The following is a 20,081-nucleotide window of genomic DNA, read 5'->3' as shown; positions in this document are numbered from 1 at the left end:
GCCGAGGGAGAACCCAAAGCTGCTCGGAGCCCGCGGGGTGGCTCTCTCTGACCCGACCGTCTCTCAAAGACCGGCCCTGAAGTTCGACTTGGGCCCGGCAGTAAGCTGACCTTCCACACGTGCTGATCCTTCACCAGTCGAGACCACACCAGGGACCTCAACCCAGCAACTCCAGAGGCCTTAGGATGGCATCACATATCCAAATCCCGGCGACGGGCGGCCCTCGTGAGCTGAACTCGCCACGGGCACTCCAGGTCCCCGTGCCTGGGACACAGCAGGCCCCCAACCGACGTCTGTGAAGCTGTACTCCTTTTATTGCGTGAAAGTATCACTCAGGCTCGGGCTCCGAAAGGCCACAGATTTACTGCGTTTTTTTGTTACCTGCCAACTAGGGGAGACCACAAAAGGCACGGGCGGAGCAGTAAAACAGGGGTAATGAATGAGGCATTTCTAACAAGGCTGCTTTTATAGGCATCACACCTCGGCGGGGCCAAATGGGCTCGTTTTCGAGGTGAAATCTAGTCCGCGAGGCGCAGAGGAGAAGGGAGCCGTGGACGGCACTAAAAGAAAGGGAGGCTTTGCGGCCGGAGCTCCACCGGCACTTCCACACGAGAGGCGCTAACTTCCACCGACAGGGCTCGCGGGTCCGGGCTCCACATCCGGAGAAGTCTCCGGGGCCTTCATTAAGCCTGCCTGTACGAAACGCCCTTTGTCCCGGGCCAACACAAGCAGGCCTGACGGAGCAGGTGGGCCCGCGCGAGTGGGGGCGCCCACGGGCGGCCTGTCCCGCTCACCCCAGACAGCGTGTCCCGCTGACGTGCGCAGATGTGGAAGATGCCAGGCGCAGGCTGATTTCCAGGGCCCCCCTCGAGCCACCGGCCCAGCAGCCCTGGGCCTGGCCTCCAGCCCTCTAGTCGTTGTACGTGGAAGCAGCAGAACCCAGCACGGAATCGGGTCCACAGCTCTGCTCCCCACCAGCGGGCAGGCCCCTGCCTGTTCTGGGCCTCAGTTTCTTCATTTAAAAAAAATTTTTTAATGTTTATTTTTAACAGAGAGAGAGAGAACACGTGCAAGCTCGGGTGGGATGGGGGGGACAGAGGGGGCACAGAGAGAGAGGGAGAGAGAGACAATCCCAAGCAGGCTCTGCACCATCAGCACAGAGCCCAATGCAAGGCTCGAACTCACAAACCCCGAGATCATGACCTGAGCCCAAGTCTGATGCTTAACTGACTGAGCCAGCCAGGAGGAGCCCCAGTCTCATTTTTAAACCAAGAAAATTGGGGGTGCCTGGGTGGCTCAGCCGGTTGAGCGTCCAACTTCAACTCGAGTCATGATCTCAAGGTTCAAGAGTTCAAGCCCCACGTCGGCTCTGTGCTGACAGCTTGGAGCTTGGAGCCTGCTTCATATTCTGTGTCTCCCTCTCTCTCTGCCCCTCCCCTGCTCATGCTGTCTCTCTCTTTCTCTCTCAAAAATAAACATTAAAAAAATTAAAAAAAAAAAAAGAAAATTAGAACATCCCTTTCAGTTTTGACATTCAAGATTCAGCTTCAAGATTCAACCTTTAGGGGTGCCTGGGTGCCTCAGTTGGTTGAGCATCAGACTTGGGCTCAGGTCATGATCTCACAGTGTGTGGGAGCCCCACATCGGGCTGTGTGCTGACAGCTCAGAGCCTGGAACCTGCTTCAGATTCTGTGTCTCTGTCTCTCTCTCTGCCCCTCTCCCATTCATTCTCCCTCTCTTTTTCTCACTCTCTCAAAAATAAACATTATATATATATATTTTTTTTTATTCAACGTTTAGTCCCAAATGTTTAATGCTCAGTTAAAACTGTACCGTCATCAGGGCACCTGGGTGGCTCAGTAGGTTGAGCGACCGACTTCGGCTCAGGTCGTGATCTCGCAGTTTGTGAGTTTAGGCCCCGCGTCGGGCTTTGTGCTGACAGCTCAGAGCCTGGAGCCTGCTTCGGATTCTGTGTCTCCCTCTCTCTCTGCCCCTCCCCTGCTCATGCTCTGTCTCTGTCTCAAAAATAAATAAAACGTTAAAAAAAATTTTTTTTTTAACTGTACCATCATCTCTAGGATTCCAATACTGAAAAACACGTGTTACGAGCCGGCTGGGGGTGCATTCAGAGAAGACCAAGTGCCTCCTACTCCAGTCCACTTATTTTAGCAAAGGTTCATCTGTTTGGCTGCCACCAGAACACTCTGGAAAGCTCAGAAAACCCCGGGGCACACCACACCCGCGGGGGGTGGGGAGGGGCACAGGACACTGTCCTCGATACAGTCACAGGAGAAGCCTGTGCTTCAGACGGTAACTCCTCGTTCGCGGCAACGAGCGGCTGACCAACCAGCGAGAACACGCTAAAATTTCTAAACGGGAAAGCATGTTAATAACAGATAAAACTCTTCCGCCTTTCTCCTAAACTCCACCTGGTTGGTGTTCCTTGGGCACGTCAACAGCCAATTCTTTTAAACTGTTTAACATGGTTGTTTATGAAATTCCCATTCTACCTGAATAAACGGTGACAGAACTAGATTGGACGGGCAGCCAGTCCAAGCTGGGTGGGCTGTTTGCTGCTAGCCTGTCCCCTGAGGCCCCTCGGGTGTCCCAGACACAGGAGCAGGGGAAACGTTTCACAATACGTTAGTGGTAAAAGCCAAAACGCTTCTTAAGTGTTCAAACAAAACGCTCTTACTAAATGCCTACTATAGGCCGAATACTGGGAAGATTAACAACATATGGTCCTTGCTTTCAAATGATCTTGTATTACAGTTTAATGGGGCAGACAGATATTCACATAAATAATACAACAGCGTTTGTACACTACTTACAGTTTACCAAAAAAAAAAAAAAAAAAAGTTCTTATGGAAGCAAGCAATAAGATCTAAAGTTCCCAAGTCGCAATACTTGAGTTAGAAAGTTGAAAGAAAAATTGTAAATCCTATACTCATGACGTGGTCATCAGTGGAATTTTCCTAGATCAGGGGTAGAAACCCTTTGTTAGCCATAAAAGATCAACTAGTTGTCTTCCTAACACGTGGCTCCAAGATGTTTTATGTTTCATAATTCAGGATTTTAAGACACATTATAATGTAAGACTTTCATACATGCTGGCCGATGTGAGGAGGGGATGTGCCCGTAGGGCGATGACCAGCCACCCAGAACCACTACAGACCAGGAGGCTACGGTTTTACTTCAAATAAAGAAAACCAGCCCAGGGCCAAATGCAGACTAGCACCACTCTCTTGCCAACTCCTAGAAGCAACAATGTCAAAGCCTCACGCTTTCATAAATAACTTACAAGTTATTTACGTTTTTACTTAAAGGCAGTAACGTAGGAATCTTCCCAAAAAACCCAAACACTCTTTATCAAGAAAATGTAGCAAAAACGTTAACAAGGGTGAATCAAGGTGAAGGCTACATGTGGTTTATGTACTATTCTTTCACCTTTCTTAGATTTCTTTTTTTTTTTTTTTTTTTTTTTAAATAGAAAGTTTAGGACAAATGAAGCGATTTGTTCCAGAGGCTCTAAGGCCCCTCCAGCTCCAACATTCACTATGTATTTCTGTTCTGCTATTAATCCTAGAATCATCATGGGCACAGCCTTTCTAACAAAAAAGTTAAAAATCAAAAGAAATCAGGGAAGCCTGGATGGTACAGTCAGTTCAGTGTCCCCAGTTCTGGATTTTGGCTCAGGTCACAATCCCAAGGTTATGGGATCGAGCCCTGAGTCGAGCTTTGCGCTGAGCGCAGTCTGCTTGAGAATCAATCTCTCTCTCTCTCTGCCCTTCTCCCCCATTGGTGTACTCTCTCTCTCTCTCTTGCTCTTTCTCTCTCTCAAATAAAAAATAAAAAAATAAAAAAAAATAACAACCACCAAGAACATCTTCTAGCGTTTCACGTTTTAGTTGAATCAGCATGACCCCCGCATTGGGGCAGGGAGGCTATGGCCACTTGGGGCAAGAACACCTTCCTGAAAATCCAGACTGCCATCGCCATGGGCCGTTCCTCCAGAGGCCTGGATCTTGAACGGTCCAAACGCAGGACGTACTCCCCCTGAACACAAACCCCAGTACGTTCGTGAAGCTTTTCAGTATATGTGGAATCAGTGTATTAATAACAGCTTATTGGCACTGAATGAAAAACACACAAGTCTTAATCTTAGGTCTTGAATTGGGTCCAGGCCGTACGTAATACCTGGCTGGAAGGGATACAGCTGTAAGCATGCTTGGTGACTGGAGGCTACGTAGTGAGACCTGAGTTTTGAAACCAGGATTGGTAGCTTAACAAAATTTACTGGTTGTAGAAAAAGTAAACTCGCCTCTAGGGAGGTGAGCTCAGTCTCGCCATTCTGACAGCAGGCCCTGGTGGCCAGTTTAGCGAAAAGTGTTGGCTCTGAGGCTTGAAAGTTCCAACCTTGTCTTAATGAAGGTCGCTGCGAGCAGACAGTCCACTCCAGGTAACAGCTGCGGGGTGATTAGGGAAAGCAGCAAAAATTCAAACCAAGGTGCACCTCTGAGTCACATAAATTGACAAGTCATTAGGTTACCTGTCGCTTGCATTAAAAAAAAAAAAAAAAATGTAGTACTGTCTTTTGAAAAAAAGATAGAATTTAGAAAAAAAGGAGAATTTATTTTAAAGGGGTAAGATCATAACACAAGGCAGGTAATATTTACCTTCGTTTTGAAGGTTACCTCGTTTCTTAATTGTATGGAAAACAGTTAAATATTCAAGGAGCAGAGATTCCTACCCAAAATCAAGCGTGTTCTGTCCACTTCTCTACGCAGATTCACCCGCTACCACTAATTTCCACATACCAAATGCTGGGAATTCTTACTGTAATATAAGGAACTGGTCCAGAGGGCAGATAACTTCTAGAAAATGCTATCATTCCTTCAGAGAATGAAATAAAATAGTCAAAATTTTATGTAAGGGAGGCCTGATTTCCAGTGTCACGGATTCACCGTTTTACTGGATACAACTAGAATGTTCAGAGGTTGACAGTTGGCTTCAAAGGCGGAGAGCTGTAAGAAGGGAAAGCCACAAGCTCAGAGCCGACTCCTTCGTAAGGTGCACTCTGTCCTCAGCCAGGAGAGAACAATCTGGAAACAATCTGGTGGGCAGCTGCTCTCATCAACAAACTGTTTATTGTAAGAAAGTGGCTGGGTCAAAGGCTAAACATCAACCCGAACCGAAAGCATACGGAGCAAAAATCAATACCGTCCCCGCTGAAGAAGCCAGGACTCCTCATGCAGAAAAGAGAGGGAGAGAGACTCGTACCTCACTCTGAACGGACGAGCGTCAGACAAAATTCCCGTGTTTCAACGCATGGCTGTCTTGCATGCTATTACAAATGAGTATTTGCTGCTATTTTCAGAACACCCTAGTAGCAAGAGCTAAAATACAGCATTTCGAGAGACACGGAAATCTACTTTCCAAATTACTTGCCCAGAAGTTATACTGGCTTATATCTAGTTGCTTTCTTCTTACATTTGTTTTATAAAGGAACCAACACGCTTATACACTATGCACAGATAATATAGCCAGTCTTTATATTTATCTAATTAGAAAATGGAACACTGGCTATGAGACTATACAAAAGAACTGATTTATTTCAGGTGTGTCAGTGGTATTCTGGTTATGATTTTAAACAGAGCTCTTATCTTTTAAAAACACATACTAAAATGAGAGAGCTGACAGAATATCTGGGATTTGCCTCGAAATAATATGGAGGAGTGGGTAGGATTAGACAAAATAAGACTGGCCAGAATAAAAACCTATGAAGCAGACTAATTGAGAGTTCATTACATTTTCCATTTACTTTTGTACACTTCAAATTTTCTACAAAACGTTTCCTTTTTTTAAATTTTTTTAACATTTATTTTTCAGAGACAGAGACAGAGAAGGAGCAAGGGAGGGGCAGAGAGAGAGGGAGACACAGAATCCCAAGCAGGCTCCAGGCTCCGAGCTGCCAGCAGAGAGCCCAACGCGGGGCTGGAACCCACGAACCATGAGATCATGACCTGAGCTGAAGTCAGACGCTTAACCAACTGAGCCACCCAGGTGCCCGCAAAACATTTCCTTTTATGTGTGTATACAATTCAACAGTTACTACAAAAAAGAAAAAGAACAGTTTCAAAAAAAAATTTTTTGTTAAATATGAGGAAAGTATTAACCTACCAACACAAATTCACTGACTCCCTGTTAAGGATATATATGTACTATAGAATTACTAGGCGTCCAACAGGACTGTTTGGGGCAACGTCTGAAACAGAGCTGTTGAATTCCAAGTCAAACCCTGGAGAAGCAGAGAGAGATGTTCTGTGCGTTCCCAGTGCGTTCATGAGCCAACCAGGCAAGGGTCTGGCAGAAACAGCACCACAAGATGGTATTTAACTGCATTATGGAGCATGAGAACATATGTGAGCTGGTACAGAAACCCAAATGACATAAATAGCCATGTTTTTACAACAGCCAATTTAGCACACATATTCTGAAAACATAACCTGATTGCAAATTTGAGGCTCCTATATATTGCATTGATAAATTAACAGGGAAATCCATTGGAGAAAGAACCGAAAGAAAATAAAGCAGAGAGCAAAACATTCTTTCACTTTGCTTCAATTATGCCAGGACAAGGATGAAAATAGTAGTAACTTTTTCTTTTCTTTTCTCTTTTCTTTCTTTTTTTTTTTTTTTTTTTTTTGTGCATCTGATTGCTTTGCTGGGACCAGCATAAATACCAGAGTCCTAGAAAGAATGTGAAAGATCATCTCATCTATCCTCCCACGAAGAACAGAGAGGGTTTGGTAATGACAATTTGGTGACCGTGGGTGTCCTTTAAAAAGCCACCTTGCGTGACAAACTCACTTGGCCAACCTGACAGAGCACACGCAATCCCATCATCACGGAAGGAAAGTACACACCAAAAGGGGAATCCTCAAAATCACAGACCTTTGACCTTTCAAACATTTTACAGACAAAAAAGCCAGAGGAAAAACTTAAATATTCATGCAGATCAAGGTTGCCTGTGGAAAGCAACGATCTGGAGTAATAATCTAGACAATTCTAAGGCAGAATGGGTCTGGACATTCCCCTCAAAAAAAAACGGACCATCATTTTTTAATTTACGAAACCACAGTTGAGTGTTTTCTTTTAAAAGACATATTTCCTTATTTACTGAGATTAAAAACAGGAAGGGGGGATTAGTGGTGCCATCACCTAATTAGTCATTAATAAACTGCCGTATGAATTCATTTCTGCTCAAAGACAAGAAACCAACTTGTCAAAAACTTGGAAAACTTTGCAAGTTTTCTTAGAACAATACTCTTTACTTTAATTTTACATTTCAAACTTTTACTTTGCCCGCAGGAAGCAAGTAGGTTTAAACTACACACTTTCACAGCTCAGGACTCAGGAGAGATTTGTGGTTTCTGACACCAGCAAACAGCCCGGGGAGGCACCCACTCAGAATCGAGTGATCCCGCTGACCAGGGAGGGCTGGTGTCAGTCCACCTTTGCAAGACATTCTATTTAGAATTTGAGTTTAAATCTTGGAGGTGCAAGAGCCAAGTGCCCACACAATTGTCCTCTTCACCTAGAACCCCGATCTCCCCACACCCGGACACAGGAACAGGAGACACACAGGAGAACTTGACACTCATGTCACAAGATTAAACTGTAAATCTCCATGTGCCGATGGGAAAGTATGTTTCCTTTTTAGCAGAAATCTGTAGATATTTTCACCAAAATCTCCCATCCTCGGGGAAAAAGACCTCCCCACAAAGGAAGGTTCTATTTCAGCGATTGTATAGCATTTTCTACAAGTTTTAGTTAAAGCAAACAGAGGAAAATACACATATATTTAATTAATAATTCATTCGTTATTTATGCTAATTCATATATTAAAATTTTAAAGGTTCAAATACTACTAAAAACTATCAGTTAAAACAAATATTCTAAATGTTTTTTAATGTTTATTTTTTAGAGAAAGAGAGACAGAGTACGAGTAATGGAAGGGCAGAGAGAGGGAGACACAGAATCCGAAGCAGGCTCCAGGCTCCAAGTTGTCCAGGGCTTGAACTCACGAACCATGAGATCATGACCTGAGCAGAAGTCGGACGCTTGACCGCCTGAGCCACCCAGGTGCCCCTAAAACAAATATTCTAAAGACCCTTAATTGTTCTCATACAAATCCATGTCCCCCAAGTCATCAAATGGGGTTTGACCCCTAGAATTTTTTCCGAAGGGCAATATTTCTAACAATCAATTAAGAACTAAAAGAACAGCCCATACTCCAGTATTTCTTCCACTGATTCTACTATTAACCCGAAGCCTGCAGACGTTTCAAGAAAAAAAATACAACACAAGCAGAAGAATAATACAGAGTTTTTCTAGAAACATCCAGTATCTGGAAGGCTGTGTGTGGCCGAACTTGGTCCAACAGCGCCTGGGAAAAAGCATCCACTCACAGGCAGCTACGAGGAGCCGGAACCAGAAGAAACTAAAAAAGGGATGACAGCATTCCCGTACCTCGGAGAGAAAGAGAGACAGACAGACAGACTAACCTTAGCCGGGTTTGCCCACTCTCTAGCGGTAGCCAGAGAGGTCTTGGCCTGTACTCCCGGCTGAGGTCCAACACAGGATACCCCACTCGGGTAGGGGATACCAGATTACACACCCTTCAGGGCCACAAATTGCCTGTCAGTTTTGAAACCCCGAAACGGGATCAAACATTTTTGCAAGACGGTACAATTCTCCGAGCAACGTTCCCGAATTTTTAGCATGAATGGAAACAAAATGTGCTCCCTGTCTGGAATTCACACACCGGAAAACTAAGCGGAACATTTCTCGATGGTGCTCAGGTCTCAGCACCCAGCACTGCGGGACTGACCCGGGGCGGGGGTTGGATCTCGGCTCTGCACCTGAGCTCGACCCTTGGGCCATGCCCTCCAGCCTGGTGCCAGCATGGGCTCATTCCCTGGGATGTACTTTTTACGCCCGGGAGACCAAAATCTGCTCCTAAGAGTGCTGCAAGACTTCTAGAGACAGCTTCAATCGACTTCCCCGGGAGGCAACGCCATAATCCGTCCCCACTCACACATGGCAGCTATTAGGGAGCTGCTGTAGGAGACAGAAAGCATTTGGATGGGAGGACTTTTTCTTCCAAAAGGGCCTGTTTCCCATCCACGGATCTGTGACTGCATAAGCGGCGGATATAAATAGTCTGAGGAAATAAAAGCGCCCTTCCTAGAGTGCTACCCCCCAGAAGGAAACCGCGGAGAGAGAAGCTCGCTCTCGCCTACCCCTGCCCCACGCCAGCCAGCAAGAACCAAGCTAGAACCAAACGAAAACAACATCCAGCACAAACAGAAAACAACCAAAGTCGTGACTGCCCGTGTTTCCTACAAGCAAATTATCAGTCCCTGCCTTCCCTGTGGCCCAGAAGTATCTACTCCTGCAGGAGTCGCTTGGAAACACTCTTGTGGAAATAAGATTCAAATAACAATATGGTACCTACAGTAGCCGAAAAGCGTCCCGCCCCCACCCCGCCAAAAGATAGACCAAAATAAAAGGCAGCTAAGGAAAACACCCCAGCTGTTATCTCTTTAGCATTTCAACATCGAAACACATCATGTCACCTTTGACACAGGCATTATGTTTGATGACAGGAAGTCAGTTAAAATGAACAAAACATTTCCAGTTTAGGTGAAGGGCGAAGGAAGAAAGAAAAGGAGAGAAAGGTATACGAAGGACCCTGAAACATTCGTAGCTATAAAAGCTTTTAAATGTTTGCTTTAATCTGCCAGCTGCTCTTGAGCTGGCGCTGTATTGTAAAAGAGTCACCACAACACCACGTCAGCCACATGTCAAAAGCTATTCAGGGCGCACCTGGAATTCTGAGTTTCTCTCTAATTTGGACCCCTAAAAATTATTTTCTAAGCTGTGTTTTAAAGTAACACGGGGAGTTTCCATCTCACCGCACTTATTGGAGATTCAGAGCAAAGATGAAAGGCAGAAGGAGCGAGGACGCAATGCCTACGCTAAAACACGGAAAGCAAAGGTTTTTGGTTTTGTTTTTTTTTAATTGGAGAATTCTAATTAACTCCGAAAAATCCAACAGATGCTTCACTGCTCCACAACCTGGCTTGCTCTTCCGAAGGGGGAAGGACCCCCACCCTGCCCTTCCAACCTGTCAGGGCCGCTGTGAGACCCAGGTGAGGCCTGGGGAGGCACCTAGTTACTTATGCCGCATGCCACAAAATGGGAATGTCTCTGTCGGCCGGAAACTTCCACAGCAACGTCTCACGCCCAGTAGGCACTCAGATGTTTGCTAAGTGCAGAGGTTGGTGAGAGGAGGAGGGAGGAACCATGTAGCATGATTTCGTCTCAGTTTCTCCCTAAAGCAACCAACATCAGAAGAGGAACAACTCCCCAGGGTGGAAGGGACTGTGTTAGAAGATATTAATACGTTGACAGATACGCAAAGTACTCCCACCTGCCTTTTGGGTGGGGGAGGAGGCATTCCACAGCAAATGATTTGGGGTTGAATCAAAATGAAATGTGACACTAGTTTTTGTTTTAAAGCATGCAGGACCCATCCCACAACACCCACACACTACCCAAATCACACACGTAGACACAACAGGACGATTTCTGCCCAGCTGCTTTCACAACTCTGGTTGTCACTTCTTGTTACGGTGACATTGCGACCCCAAGGCAAAGGAACCACAGACCCCTCCACGTGCCAGGACCCCCAACATCCTGCAGGACACCTCGGTGCCATCAGCCATGAGGAACGCCCAAGTTCCATGAGGAACGCCCAAGAGAATGCCAGCCCCAGGCCTCAAACAGAGATGTCCCAGGGCAGGGGAGCGTGCCGGGTGAGCTGTGCACAGTCCACCCTCCTCCCCTTCCCCTGGCCGGCTGGGGGATCCAAAGGGATCCACTGGCAGCCCACTCTGCACAGAGGTCCCATCCCGGCTCGGAAGTCCCATCCCGGCTCGTCCCCATCAACCAGCTGCTGCTCGGAGCCTCGGGCTCTACCCCACGCCCTCCCCTGGTGGAGAGAAAAATGGAAACAGAGCCCAGAGAAACAGAAACAAAAAGGCGAGTTTTTCCATGGGACTTCAGGTCGTGCAAGGGAAAGAGCTGTGGTTTTCTATCCAATCGGGGTCGCTCACAAACGCATATGGATTCCCCCACGGAAAGGTGTATTCCTGCTAACTTCCCACCAGCACCAGTGGCGGGAGGTCTGTGCGGCAGCCACCCAGTAATCTAGGGTCAACCGCGTAGCTTCTGACTCTCTCACTCAACACACGCCTCCAGGAAGGAGGTTATCTGTTTGAAAGGACTCACTGTGTAGATGTCAGCACATGTGTGGTCCTCTTTGAGGAACAGTTCGAGGGGTTCTGTCAAGAAACATCCACGCGGGGACAAGGGCGCTCAAATTATGCACTTCTACAGGCCCCCCAGTAGTACCTTCCACCCACAGGCATGAACGGATTGCTGATGCCCATGGTGCCCACACAGGAACATGGGAGCCACAGCTAAACCAGCAGTGTAGCAGGAACTAGCCTTTCACCGGAGTCAAGTCATTACTAACAAAGCTAGCGCTTCTAAGGTAATTAATATAGGGGCGCCTGGGTGGCTCAGGGGTTGAGTGTCCGACTTCAGCTCAGGTCACGACCTCATGGTTCATGAGTTTGGGCCCCACATCGGGCTCTCTGCTGTCAGTGCTCAACCCACTTCAGATCCTCTTTCCCCCTTGCTCTCTCCCCCTCCCCCGCTTGCATTCTCTCTCCCTCTCTCAAAAACACAAACATTTTTTAAAAAAATAATATTGATGTCAAATATTAAATAAGTTATCCGTATCTACACAACAGTCCTTACTTTTTTTTTTTTAAGTTCTTATTTAAATTCCAGTTAGTTAAGAGGCGCCTAGGTGGCTCAGTCGGTCGAGCGTCAGACTTCGACTCAGGTCATGATCTCAGTTGGTGAGTTCGAGCCCCGCGTCAGGCTCTGTGCTGACAGCTCGGAGCCTGGAGCCTGCTTCGGATTCTGTGCCTCCCTCTCTCTCTGCCCCTGCCCTGTTCGTGCTCTGTCTCTCTCTCAAAAATAAATAAACATTAAAAAAAAAATTTTTTTTTTAATTCCAGTTAGTTAACATTCACTGTGATGCTAGTTTCAGGTATACAATTTAGTGATTCAACACTTCACATACAACAACACCCGGTGCTCATCACTTAAGCCCCATCATCTATTTAACCCATCCCCTCATCTACCTGGACTTAGGTATGGCAGCCTTAGGACAATGCACAAAAAGCATCTTCTATAGTTTGAAAGAGGAGCTATTTAAGCACAGGAATAGACAATATGTACTGGCACCAGTGATTACTTATGGTAGTGCATAATCATGTTTCCATTTTGGTACTGAACCTGTCCCTGGTTAATGGCTTTTCTCATGTTTTGAGCATTAACACTCAAGTGGTGACCATTTATGGGCTGTCTTCGAAGTCTAGTAACAGTAATTTGTATGTATTTTTAGTAACCAGGTTTGTTCATAATAAAAATAATACAGGTACATTACAGAAAATGTAAAAAACACAAAAGTTTAGTATAATCAGCCCTAATTAAGCCCACCATCTAGAAATACACCCTATACATACTGTATTTCCTTTCAGTCTTTTTTCTGTAGACGTGTGTGTGTGTGGTGTACATGTGTTCATGTGTTTTGTCTGCTTTGACAGAGCATAATCTTGCCGAGGGCTGAATTTCAATCCTGCCCCTGGGAGTTTCAATTAAATGGGAAGCCCCGCTCACCCAGAGAATGCACCTCAGCGGAGCCCTGCTTCCTCAAGGTGTCATGCATCGTGACGCTTCTGAGGCCATACATGACTGGATTTTAGAGGGGAAATCACATGCTGCTGTGGTGTGTGGGTGTCGGTGAAGGTTCAGAACACATCCCTAGCAAACACCAAGAGTCGAATATACTCTGGGTGAGTGGTTTTTTTTTTTTTCCCCTACCTGGATCACCATGCTATTCTTTTCCATTTGTATCATAGTAATGTGGAAGCTCATAGGTGCCTCATAAATCTTCTGTACCATTTGCTATGAAGAGCAAGGGCCTAGGCACCAAACTGTGTAAACACAGCTGGTACGCAGTAAAACTATTCAGATAACTAGTGTGTTTATTTTCTTCTTTCATATTCCATCCTGTAATAGGACCTAGCATCCAGCAAATGTTTAATGGAAGATGGATATTATTAACTGTGGCACTGAAATAATTCCTACACATCCAGAAGAAAGTGCCACCAATATAATGGAAAACTACTACAGTATGTGAAGCTGATGCAGAGAGAAAAAAAAAATCTCTGAACAGATTCCAGGGAGTCTTCCACCAGGCAGCCTAGCTCAGCAGCGACACCGTGCGGTGAGAGGTGGTTGATTCTCAACAGCACAGAGTATTTTACAGGGAGCAGGAAGCAGAGGCCGGCACAGGCATCGAATCTGCAAGGCAGGTGATGAATCTAAGGATGGGCCGTGTATTACAGATGCCAGGATACCAACATCCTCTCACGCACCTTCATTACATGGGGATCAATGAGATCTAGTAAGAAGGCTGCGGGAAAGAAAATCAAATAGAAAGTACGACCCAGCTCTGTTGCCAATCTGTCATTCCCAACTATCTGTAAAAGCTAAAAGTGCTGAGCCATCACCGGCACAATGACCAGATGTTCCTAAATGTCTCCACCTAGACATTAAGAGGATGGCCAGAGGAAATGAGCACCTGCCTCCAGAAAGACCATCAAAGTCGGTGAATATCCTTCTGCTTTCATATTCATTTGCATGATAATCCCTTAAAGATTTTGTATCCCAGGAAAACATACTCTAACATCCTGAATTCTTGTATTTCTTTTAGCAGCAGATTCAAAGTCTTCCAGAAGAGTACTAAAACTAAGAAATGTGGATATACACAATACTCATATGCCCACTCCCTCAGCTCCTTGGGCTCCCAAAGTAAAAAGGAACTCAGAGAAAGGCAGTCGGGAGAAAATGTAATGCACAGGATTAGCAGACCAACTGGATGACCCAAAATGAGAAGAGAACATTTCTGAAAATTGCTCTTCCCCAAAGTTACTATGTAATAAGGAACTTGGTCGGTTTGGTGCCTGTATAGGGTATTTGTGAATCTGTATGTAGAACAAGTACATGTTTTCATTTTGTTCAAACATTTCATTCATTCCCAAGATTTGTGAATGAGGGTTACCCATCAGTAGGGGGAAAATGTCTCCCCCACACCCGCAGGCGGTTTAAAAAACCAAAAGGACAAAAATATAAAGCATCTACTGGGTATGTTAATATAAGCAGACACGCAACACAAAGCCTCTGCTTAGGTATTTCGGGTCATACCCATCCTAAAGACACAGGAAATGCCTAGAACCCAAACCTTGGGAACACGTTTGCCTCTTCACTGAGGAGTCCAGAGGGGCGAGAGTCAAAGAGTCCAGAGGGGCGAGTCCCAAGGCCAGTGCAGTCAGAATTCCTGAGAAAGGTCAAAGACCACTGCCACGGGCAGGCCTGGTCTCTCTGGCTCCATGACCTCAGAATAAGCAGGTACTTCCTCACATTTCCAGTCTCAGCCCTCCACGATCAGGAAAGGGGGGACAGAGAAGATTTAGGAGAGTGACAGTCACATCTCCCCTGGGACCAGTAACCCTTATCCACGAGGCTCTGCCCCATCCCCCCAAAGCAGGAGGGACCACACGTGGGTCATCTAAAGGAGCTGAAGCTCGGAGGACCCACTTTATTTTGATAAAAGTCACAAGACAGAGCTGATGCTTTTCCTTCTATTAACTGAGCACTCAGAGACAAATGACATGGAGTTTTGAATTCCCAAGTTGAAGGCACAAAACCAAAGTCATATCATTAATTCCTAAGAGCACCCATTAAAAAGAGTGCAAACTGGGGCGCCTGGGTGGCTCGGTCGGTTAAGCATCCGACTTCGGCTCAGGTCATGATCTCGTGGTTCACGAGTTCGAGCCCCGCGTCGGGCTCTGTGCTGACAGCTTGGAGCCTGGAGCCTGCTTCCGATTCTGTGTCTCCCTCTCTCTGACCCTCCCCCCATTCATGCTCTCTCTCTGTCTCAAAAATAAATAAACGTTAAAAAAAAAAATTTTTTTTAATAAAAAAAATAAAATAAAAAGAGTGCAAACTGGCTGAAAGCCATAATGAAAATGCAATAAAAGAATGTCTCTTAAATGAAAAAAAACATCATCCATTGCAATATTATTCATTTTTAAAATTTAAAATTATTACCTATAGTCTATTTTTAGACTGGGCATCAGGCACTTTTGGGCACATTATACGCATGTAATTTATCAAAACTCTCAACAATCTAATAATAATACTATTAATCACTGGACTTTTTTTTAAGTTTATTTATTTATTTTTGAGAGAGAGAGAGTGAGCACAAGTGGAGGAAGGGCAGAGAGAGAGAGGGAGACACGGAATCTGAAGCAGGCTCCAGGCTCTGAGCTGTCAGCACAGAGCCTGACACGGGGCTCAAAGCCATGAACCACGAGATCATGACCTGAGCCGAAGTCAGCCAGTCAATTGACTGTGCCACCCAGGCGCCCCAATCCTATAAGGTATCTTAATACTAGATCCCTCAGAGTTTATACCAGTCTTCTACAAGTGAGCAAATCCCACCCAGATAGCCTGCAGCTCTGTTCTCCTCTGAAAGCTAAGTTTGCCAAGGGACAGAGTACAACCTAAAAGGGAGTTCCTTCTCTTTTTTATTTTTTTAATGTTTATTTGTTTTTGAGAGAGAGAGAGAGAGAGAGAGAAAGAGAGAGAGAGAGCATGTGCATGCGCACGTGCACACACACACAGCAGTGGGGGGTGAGTGGGACAGAGAGATGGGGGACAAGGGAAAGCAGGTAAGTTTGGTGTTTAGAGTCACCTGGACTATCAGATATTTGCTAAAACTGCACGGTTACATCACTAAACTCACAAATTTCCCCATTTAGGGGAGCTGAGAAAAAGACCCGCAAAATCATTTGCCACAATTAACAAGAAATTGACAGCTTGACAAAACAAAGCAAAGGGGTTAGCAGGAGACACCCCTAGGGAACCTGGCAACCTGCCCAAACCAGGTAACAACCACAGGCATCAAGTGCAGACACAAGACCGGGAAAATTCCTGAATACATTCCCAGCTCCATGGGCATTTTCCTTTTAGACACAACTAGATCTAAACTGAAATCCAGAGCCCTTCCGCCACAAGATGGCAGGCATCAGCACAAATGAAACAAAACTTGGGGTTTTCCCATCCAAATATTCACTGAGAAAGGCCCAAATCAAAACAGAGGTTTTTAATCCCAAATGAATAAAGTGTGGCTTCCAAATACACTCTTGACACATGAAAGAGTGACCCTTTTTTTTTTAACCATAAAATGGATAGGATGTGACCTTTAAGATTTAATACCTTCTAAACTCCCTACTCTCCCTCCCTCCCTTACAAACACCAAAAATATCAGCTATACTTGGATATCTTTAAGGCAGCTCCCAACTCCTCTGAAGTCAAAATAAAAACAGAAATCAACACCACAAACCCACCGCAACGGAACCCCTGAGGAAAAGGGTCACCGTCTGGAAGAAAGGCATCCAAGGCGCCCCCTTCTGGGCTGAGCGCACACACTCACCTCGGCAGCAGGCAGTAAGTACAGAGGCGTTAAGGCAGGAGCTCGTTTTAGGTCACAGTTCAGGCCGAGCGTCGTCAGGATCTCCCTAAGGACTTCGTATCTTCTCGTATTGCTTGATTTGAGCAGATTGAAATCTGCCTGGGCTTGCACCACTGAAGAGCTGGGAGGTAGTTCTAAGTGCGCCTGAGGGAAAAAGATACCACTTGGTAAATCGGGGCACTTACCGACCTCAATAGAAACAATATCCTCGCCGGCTCTTCTGAAAACTTAAAACAGGAATCCTAATTATCAACAGCATGTAAATGTTGAACATTTGGAGAGTAATGACAAGCAATAAAAAGATGCAAAGGAGCCAACTGACACGGTGGCTGTCAGGCAGAAAAGGGATGCTGGAAACGAGCCTGGACAGTGATCAGACTCTGTCCAGGTCCAGACATTTATCACTAACCAGGCAGTGGAACCTGGGCAAATCGCTTAACTTGATCACTCGACCGAAATGCTTAGAAATACAATAGTTCTGGGGCGCCTGGGTGGTTCAGTCGGTGGAGCTTCCAACTTCGGCTCAGGTGGTGATTTCGTGGTTCGTGGGTTCAAGCCCCGGATCTGGCTCTGTGCTGACAGTGTAGAGCCTGCTTTGGATTCTCTGTCTCCCTTTCTTTCTGCCCCTCCCCCTGGCGTGTGCAGGCGAGCTCACTCTCTCTCTCTCTCTCTCTCTCAAAAAATAAAGAAACATTAAAAAGAAAAAAAGAAAGAAATCCCATCAGGCTGAGAACCCAAGTGAAGTCCCTACTGAACTCAGGGAGGCGTGATGGTCATGTTGAAACTCTCACTCTACCTGTTAGTCACAACCATTGGGGAACAATACCAGGGAGGAATATAGCCTTATTCACCATTGTAAGAGTGTCTGCAGGCCTTCACATAGGAGTGGGGTTTGAGGGACCCCGGAAAGGCCCAACCCACCACCCTCTGATTAAATTTAAGATTCACGGGGCACCTGGGTGGCTCAGTCGGTTAAGCAGCCGACTTCGGCTCAGGTCACGATCTCGCGGTCCATGAGTTCGAGCCCCGCATCGGGCTCTGTGCTGACAGCTCGGAGCCCGGAGCCTGTTTCAGATTCTGTGTCTCCCTCTCTCTCTGACCCTCCCCCGTTCATGCTCTGTCTCTCTCTGTCTCAAAAATAAATAAACGTTAAAAAAAAAAAAAAAAAAAAAAGATTCAGGACTTCATCTGTCTAGTTCAGGCTTTGTTGTCCACTTAAAATCAAACCAGTCCCATCTATCAACATGGTCTGAAGGAACATGCTAGATCTTCTAGCTCCCTTCAGCTAGAACCTTCTTAGCAGTGGCATGTGCCTTGGTATAAAGGAACAGACTCGAACTTCTGGCCCTCTTGAGATCAGATTTTAAGTGGCCCTTAGAGCCTTGGAGGGTGCCACAACATTGAGCAACCTAAGCATGTTTGCTTCATTTTGCTTTTGACAGGGGTCCGCTGTGGGTTTCTGTTGTACGCAGAGCTCCTGACCTGATATTATAGGAGCATTATGAAAATAAAAAGCAAAGTGCCAGCCTTCAGACGATATAAAATCCCTCAATTCCCACCCAAGCCTTCACCAAGTCAAAAATACTGTCCAAAATGGTCCAACTGTTCAAAGTCAATGTCAGTCTGAAAAGGTTTGTAGAGACTGTCCTGCCACTACAGCGGGTGAGCTGGCCACTGAAGCAGGGGTGAGTCTGTCCTCCAAAGAGCCCTGGAGAGAAGAGGAGGGAGAAAAGTAAAATCCTTCAAAGTATCCAAAGCCTGCCGAGTCTACTTCTCCCCTGGGTTCTCTCCTTACATGTGGCCTCTCCTCTCCAGTGGACAAAGCCAGTGCTGGGGCAATGAGCAGAGCTGTGGGTCACGTTCAACTCATGTGAGCACGCGGCTCTCCTGGAGCTTACCCCTTACAGGTGCAGAAATAAAATGAGCAAAGTGGGCCCAGGAGAAAGGCGTGAGAGTGACGAATGGCACACGCACACCCCAACCTGAGTGATACACACAAGATCCAAGCACACACGTGAGGTGTGCTGAACTCGCTGAGGAAGACAACGAGGGCTCGCCCCACAGGCAGGCCTCCAGGGTTCCAGGAGGTGACACAGACATTGTGCAAGGAGTGCTTTTGTGGACTTCAAGAGTCAGCGCTTCTATGACAGATTTGGGGCTCAGGAAAGCATGTGCTTCTGGATTTGCACTCCTGGTTCTCTACGGCATCTGACAAATGTTACATCCTCTGGCTGGAATACTGTTACCATACTGATGGGTCCATTTTTATTACCTGGCTTCTTCTAAAATTAAGGCTTTCTGACCAGACCAAAAGCCAGAACTAAAGCATCTCCAGTCACAAATTGAGGACCGGGGCGGGGTTGGGGGTGGGGGCTGCTACAGGAATCTGTTGGGAAATACTGCTAACACCCTACAATGCACGAATGACTGACTCCACAACGAGGTAGGATCAGCCCCAATGTCAACAATGCCATGGTTGAGAAACCCCACTGTAAACGCCATGCCACTGCTGCCATGTGCTAAGCCACAGAAGGAAATAAAATATTTTTAAATCCATTTGAGAGACATTTACTTGAGCAACTCCATGCCAAGGTCCTGGTCCATTTGATAATCAAATGTCAGCATGAACCCACAGCCTTAAATTTCCCCTGCAAACCTGATCATTATAGCAAGCACACGAAAATTTCCTTTTTCTTTATTACGAGCCCTCTTACTGGGTGACATCATTACTCCATTTATTATTACGATGAAGGGTAAAGGCATCCCCACGCAGCTCCTAGGCCATGAGACCACCACCTACTGTGTGGCTGTGGTTTGCCCTTGAAGTGCTTTGCGCCCTCTTACTGGGTTACATCATTACTCCATTTATTAGAGATGAAGACTGTGAAATTGACCAAGGAAAGAGGAAACTGGCCAGTCTGTGGTAACATTTATTGGCTGATCTCGGTGGCGAGGTACCGTAGTGACACAGGCCCAAGGAGAAAGCGGTGAGCCTGTCACACAGAGACTGGAAGTCATTTAAAATCAAAAATGACATTCTAATCCTCTGAATCTGATTTTTGAAGCTGCATCGTATTGCCTTTTTTTCTAGAGCGATGCGTGCAGTTTCAAATTTTATGACAGTAACGGGGTCAATTTAAATGGTGCAGCCAACAGAGTTGCCATGTAACTCCCAGAAATGCATCGCAACGGTGCCGAATCAATTTTCTAGTACAAGTCTGTGCACAGGGGTGGTAAAAGTCACCATTCAAAACTGAAATACGGCTCTAGGAAGTCAGGTTTTTAAGTGGATTTTCTGAGAATGCACAGTTGCTATAGTTACCATCTTTGCAGAGAA

The 20,081-nt window shown here is 45.9% G+C and overlaps 1 protein-coding gene across 4 annotated transcripts in view; it reads right to left on the bottom strand.

The window, feature by feature from the left end:
* The window catches only part of HLCS (holocarboxylase synthetase), a 225,014-nt gene that overhangs the window by 176,156 nt on the left and 28,777 nt on the right, over positions 1-20,081 (bottom strand). For all 4 annotated transcript variants that reach the window (XM_019420314.2, XM_053903084.1, XM_053903086.1 and 1 more), the window contains one exon: positions 16,706-16,888. In XM_019420314.2, coding sequence (XP_019275859.2) covers positions 16,706-16,888 — 183 coding nt within the window. The remainder of the gene's footprint in view (positions 1-16,705; positions 16,889-20,081) is intronic.

Source organism: Panthera pardus, unplaced genomic scaffold, assembly GCF_024362965.1.
Source record: "Panthera pardus isolate Hobbes unplaced genomic scaffold, ASM2436296v1 HiC_scaffold_16, whole genome shotgun sequence".
In the NCBI taxonomy this organism is placed as follows: domain Eukaryota; kingdom Metazoa; phylum Chordata; class Mammalia; order Carnivora; family Felidae; genus Panthera; species Panthera pardus.
Note: the sequence above shows the minus strand (reverse complement) of the source record. Positions and strands in the feature narration are given on the sequence as shown.